The sequence below is a fragment of the Anopheles coluzzii genome, chromosome 3, assembly GCF_943734685.1.
Source record: "Anopheles coluzzii chromosome 3, AcolN3, whole genome shotgun sequence".
NCBI lineage: Eukaryota > Metazoa > Arthropoda > Insecta > Diptera > Culicidae > Anopheles > Anopheles coluzzii.
In genome coordinates, this window is record NC_064671.1 from 18,823,819 (window position 1) to 18,829,947 (window position 6,129).

The window sequence follows — 6,129 nt, forward strand, 5'->3', positions numbered from 1 at the left end:
GAAAAACATCGAAAAAGCAATGAAAGTTATCTGATGCAACGTGCTGAGGATTGCATCTGTTAAAACTCGCTTAACTATTCTATGAAAGACTACAATTGTCTCATGATCACTTTGTTGGGACGGTTGTTGTTTTGATTATTACAACCAGAAAAGCCTTATGTTGGTCAATACAATAAAAAAATCTGAAGATTATTTTTTATCTCTTTTATGTCTGTACCTTTCTGGCTACAGATTGCTCGCTAGAGCCTCGATTAAACCACTCGAAGATATTATACGCTTTATTTTCATTGGCTTCACTTATTGCATTTAAACTTATCATTAGTTATCATTTCTTCAATAACTTAAACAGCAACTCGAACAGCAAGCACCATATCTGTAAAGGGTACTGTATCTCTTTACTTACGCTCAATGTTATATTTGTAAAAAAAAACACTACTTTTAGCTAATAAACACCCTTTCAATATGTCTATTCAATACAGTGTTTCCCATATTTATTTTGATTGTTTCCCGTAATTTGTTGAATTCGTCTAATGATTTTTTTCAAAGGATGAACCCTCCAAAGGAGGAGTCGGAATCGTCGGAACGATCGAAAAAATGGAAACTACCCAAAAAACTTTTGGAAACAACCTCTAAACCATGGAAACCCCGCAATGTCCTGTTCTTGAAGTTTTGCGTTAGTTTGCAGGGAATTCTTTATTTACATCAATTTCTTAATTGCATTCAATTGATCTTATTCACAACAACAACATCCTTTGCCATTTCTCTAATCGCTTTTACCCTTTTTCTTCCCTCCTCCTCCACAGGGTCGCGAGCTGTCAGCGACAGAACTAGCTCCGGTCATCTCTGGTCTCTCGAGTATGCACGCGGAAGCGGTCAAGCAGCGCGTGAAGGCGCTCAACCGCACGGTACGCGGCCGCACGCGCAACCGATCGACGAAGAAGCCGGACATACGGGACGTATTTCGGGATCAAGATTCTTCCAGCACCGGTACGCGGTCGCGCAGTGCCACACCGGACTCGCTGGACTCGCTGCCGGGTGACGATGCGTGGAACACGCCGCCGGGCAACGGGCACCACCACCATCCACACATACCGAGCTTCGTGTCCGTGTTCGATGGGAATGGTGTGGTGCGTCCGACACCGATCCGTGGCAAGCAACACCTGCGGCGCACACCGAGCGCCCCGTTGCGCGGTTCGGCGGAGCTGTTCCGTGGATCACACATCCGATGCGACATCCCCATACACAACGGTACGATACAAATTAGTTAGTTTGATAGAAATTCTCTTCTAATCATTCGTTTTTCTCTTTCTTACAATTGCAGAAGGCATCGAGCTGCTCAACTTCCAAAGACTGGGAACGATTCACATACCGAGGATTCGGTCCGGCTCGGATCCATCCTGTACGATCGGGTAAGACAGCGAACGAGTGACTTAAAACAACGAACACATCTCTAAAACACACCCTTCCTTTCCTTCCAGACCCCACGCCGGTCAGCACATTTCGGGCACGCGCAGCCACACGAACCTGTACAACGGGTCGGCCGTGGCGGTCCGGCGGGACAACGACGACTCCGGCAACTCATCATCGGAGCAGAGCCCGCCCAGCTCGCCGCCGCGCAACAGTCTGCTCTGCAGCTCGGTCGAGAACTCGCCGCTTCGTTCGTCGTACGAACCGGTCAGCTTCGAGAGCATGATCAAGCAGACGTCCCCGTCGGCCGCGGACCAGTGGGAGCAGCGGCCGGAGGCGGCCCGCGAACCCTGCCTCGACATCGACCAGATATCGGAGGGCGAGCAGAAGCGGCTGCAGCCGCTGCTCTGGCTCGAGCTGGCCTCACTGTTCGACAAAAACCACGTCACGCTCGACAAGCGGAAACCGTTCAAGCGAAAGCGCAAGGAGGAGGGCAACGTGTTCGGCGTGTCGCTCAATGCGCTGGTGCGCCGGGACCAGCAGGTGACGGGCGAGGATACGACGCTCGTGCCGCTCGTGCTGCAGGCCATACTGGCCGAGCTGGCGGTACGCGGTGCCCGGGAGGAAGGCATTTTGCGGGTACCTGGCCACAAGCAGAAGGTAAGTGAGACGACCTGCCCATGGCGTGACTTCCAAGGAATTTGTTAATAATTCCTTCTTTTCGGTTTTTTGATCATCTCCAGACCGAAGCCCTGTACAACGAGATCGAGCACAACTTTTACTGCAAGCCGGAAAAGATTGACCCACTGATCAAGAAGGCGGGAGTGCACGATCTCAGTGCGCTGCTGAAGCGCTGGCTACGGGAGCTTCCCCAGCCACTGCTCGCCAACGATCTGGTGCATCTTTTCTATCAAACGAACGGTAAGATCTAACGAATCTTGTTTTGTGAGAACTACTTTGTACTAAAAAGGTTTCTTATTCTTCAGTTCTACCTCCGCATGATCAGTACAAGGCGCTGGCGGTCCTCTGTCAGCTGCTGCCGCACGAAAACCGCAACACACTACGCGAACTGCTCAGCTTCTTCCGGCGGGTGGTGGAGCTGCAGGACCTCAACAAGATGACGCAACAGAACGTGGCCACCATCATTGCGCCTTCGTTCTTTCCACCGAGGTAAGCAGCGTTCGACCGGATTATTGAGAAGATCTTGCAAAACAAAAACAAATCCTTGATGACTGTACTGCTATCCTTCTTGTAAACGGCTTCCTGGTATGCGCGGATCACGTTAAAGTTTTTGGTTTTGTATTCTCTACAGCTGATTGTCTTGTCCTTTTATCCTGGTTCTGTAAATTCTCTACATGGCGAGCTTCTAACGGCTCAGTCCTGTGTCCTGAAAAATGTTCTGTCTGTTCATTCTTGTATCTCTCACGTATACAGTCTCTGTGTGTGTGTCTAAGGATCTTGGCATCTTATTTGATTTGAGTCTCTCATTTATATTGCGTCTATGGACTATGTCATCATTTCATTTCGTTTTATTTCCTTTCTGCCTTAAGTCTCTTTATTGTTACTGAGTCCGTTCCGTATTGAAATATGTCTGTATCATCTGGTCTGCAGTCCAAGTATCTCTGATCCAAAGGATTGAGAGGATCCAGAAACGATTTACAAGACTTGAATGCCCTTAGTATGACGATAGAAGCGCTCTATTAGGCCTAGCTAAGCTGGAACACCGCCTCTCGGTAGCTCAGGCTACTTTTGTGGCTGGCATCGATGCTCTTTCTCTTCTCCTTGTCGCACCTTACATTATCGTTTTCATCTCCACATACCTATATGCCGTACACGTTTTGCTCTCCCATTTTTTAGATCTCTTTCGTCTTTTAACAGTGCCTTAGATTAGTTCGATTTCAACATATCCCTTCCCGTCTTCCGAACCCGTCTTCGCTTCTTTTACATATCATATTATCCTTCCTCCACTTTTTCGTCTTTTACTTACTCCCGAATTATTGTTCGCTTTAGTTAGTATAGCACTATTGCCTTAAGCCAATAAATTTCCAATAAATTGTAACTCATTCGCTTTCTCGTTTACAGATTCGTACATCCACCCGATAAGAACGATATCGGTGCGCAGGTACGCATGGCCGCCCAGTGCTGCCACCTGACGAACGTGCTGATCACCATGTCCGACAGCTTGTGGTTGGTGCCGCAGCGCCTGATCGAGCAGGGCAAGATGATCAACAAAAATGGACAGGTAAGCAATCAGCACAGTGCAATTTCAAGCATCTTTACTCAACATTCTCCTTTCCATTTCTTGCCCCACCCGCAGCCAAAGCGTCAGCTAACGCGCAAAGCCAAAAACGGAAGCGGAAGCATCATCGCAATCAACCGAAGTGCGAACAGCGGCGGTGACTTTGTGTTCGACACCAACCACATCCACCGGTTAGTGATCTGATCGTGTGCGGAGCCGGCCCCCGAACGGGACAGCGGAAGGTGCTGAACCTGCGGGATGATTTACCAACCATCAAGCTTTACATCGTTGTCGTCAAACCCAAGAAAGCGAACGCTAAACCACTTACATGCATACTTAATATATATACAGACATGCGTACTTGCTAAGAGTTAGTTAGTTAAGAAAGATGTTTAGCAACAAACCCGACCGGTATTATGTTCTCTCCCCGCGGCTGTGTGTCCCTTAGTGCTCGCTCCATTACCCCCCGCATTACCTCATTAGGCGACTAGGAACAGCGGCTGGGACGCACGCGGGAAAGACTTTTACGACTGAGGGTGCTTGGTATATTACAGGTCAGTTAGGTCCGGTGCTTTGCAGGGTGATCCGTTTGCACAATGATCAACTGCGGCAGCCGGAAATAGATTAATTAAGGAAAGCTTGGCACGTTCGTCGCTTGCTTACCGTTGTGTGTATTGAGTTTTGTTTGTTAAGCTAGTTTATTTTCCTGCATTCTTCAGGCTGGTCATACATATATACATTTACGATAGAGCGTTTGTACATAGGTTTGCGATAGTATTTTTGCGTGAGTATTTTAAACCGTGTTTAGGGTCAGCGCATTTAAAGCTTTTCTACTTCCCAGCGTGCGCTCCTTAGGGGCCGGAAAGATAAAAATAGGCATATTGGAAACCCCAGCGAAAGCGAGCGTCCGTATTATGATTCATTAACTATGGAGGGTGGAGTGTCTCAACGTTTTGCCTAATACAAGTGGGAAAAATGTGCACGTTTGGATCGGTTTTTTTTTAGCTCTATTTCATGGTGCTCTAATTTTGGAAACGATTCGAGTTTGCTCCTTCAAAACACATGGTGAAGGTGATTGAGAAGATCTTCGTCTGACGGGTAACGTCGTAAATGTCACTCGACTATTCGTTTCAATCGGTTCCAGTGGCCGCGTGCGGAAAGGGCAGGTTAAATTTAGACTGACGACCGTTCACTCCATTAGCCTTAACAGGTTCCAGCTGAAAGCAATATGATTTAAAAATAAAACACAACGGACACAACATAGATCGCACGATCTCATACATAGCCCGTAACCATAGCACAGTGGATCATCAATCCGCATAGAATATGATCCGCACGCTTGCTGTAAATTGATGAGAGAAATGAGGTGGAAAAGTGGCCTCACCATCTCTTCCAAACGATCGCTACGCTTCGCACAGTTTAGGGCAGTGTTATAGTGCGCAGATTTAGTCAACGGCAATATTTATTATACCTTCGCATGGGGGCGATGCTTTTGGTGCAGTAGGAATGCATAGCATAGGTGTGTTAGTGAGGATTAGAAGAGAGCAGGTGGTTTAGTATAGTTAAGGCCCATAGTGCTATAAATGTGTAACAGACGATGGAAAACATTACTTCGAAAATTAAATTGTGTGTAAAAGAGTTGCCTTTGCGCGTGTGTGTGTATAGGATTGATACGTAAATGGTGTGTGAGTGTGATGAAAATAATATTGCCTCTAATAAAAGATGTATAAATTTCATTAAATTTGCGTTTTTCATTTCACAGTCGGAATCATTTTAGATTGATTTAGCACGATTCTATTGTATTTCACGAAGCTTTTTAATTTTTAATAATGATTGAAGTATGAAAAATAATGTTAAGTATAATTGTTATACAACGAATATTTGTTAACGATTATCAATATTTTGAATGCTCAAAAATCGAAATCCTATTATATTCACACGTGGTAGCTTTTTATTCTTAAATCGTGATACTTATCTTGGCATAGTTATTGAGTTGCTCTTCATATTTAAAAGAATTTTAATAAATGACATAATATAGGTAAAATCCAAATAAAGGAACAAAAATTGGAGTTGATTACTATTTCCAAATAAAATATTTCTTCTGGATAGAAAACGCTTCACGCAGAGCTTACATGCCACTTGAAACGCTTAAAAGCTCTAAAAGCTAATGAGAGCTATGAAAGCTTCTTGGCAAAGCTTTCGAGCGGGATTTGAAAATTTGGCGCGAAAATCTCTCAATGTTATGCATGGCATACGCGTTACAGCGTTGGTTTTACTATACGCAAACAATGTACTTGTTAGCTCGACCCGCCATGCAATTGACAGCGATTTGCGAGGGCGCGCGAGGGCTCGCACGCCATACAAGTTCACCGTCCCAGAGCCCTCGCATTAAAGAGCTTGCGAGCGTAGGCAGTTTTTTCGCCGCTAGTTTTAGCAGTTATAATTATAGCACCCCGAGAGCACGTATAACATTGCAAATTATA

General features: G+C 45.7%; 1 protein-coding gene across 2 annotated transcripts in view; it reads left to right on the forward strand.

Annotated features, from left to right (window-relative positions):
• The window catches only part of LOC120955695 (rho GTPase-activating protein conundrum), a 56,884-nt gene extending 51,497 nt beyond the window's left edge, over window positions 1-5,387 (forward strand). For both annotated transcript variants that reach the window (XM_040376781.2, XM_049608278.1), the window contains 7 exons: window positions 804-1,248; window positions 1,322-1,409; window positions 1,479-2,067; window positions 2,151-2,328; window positions 2,394-2,577; window positions 3,490-3,649; window positions 3,725-5,387. In XM_040376781.2, coding sequence (XP_040232715.2) covers window positions 804-1,248; window positions 1,322-1,409; window positions 1,479-2,067; window positions 2,151-2,328; window positions 2,394-2,577; window positions 3,490-3,649; window positions 3,725-3,850 — 1,770 coding nt within the window. In that variant the 3' untranslated portion in view covers window positions 3,851-5,387. The remainder of the gene's footprint in view (window positions 1-803; window positions 1,249-1,321; window positions 1,410-1,478; window positions 2,068-2,150; window positions 2,329-2,393; window positions 2,578-3,489; window positions 3,650-3,724) is intronic.
• Window positions 5,388-6,129: the final 742 nt, after the last annotated feature.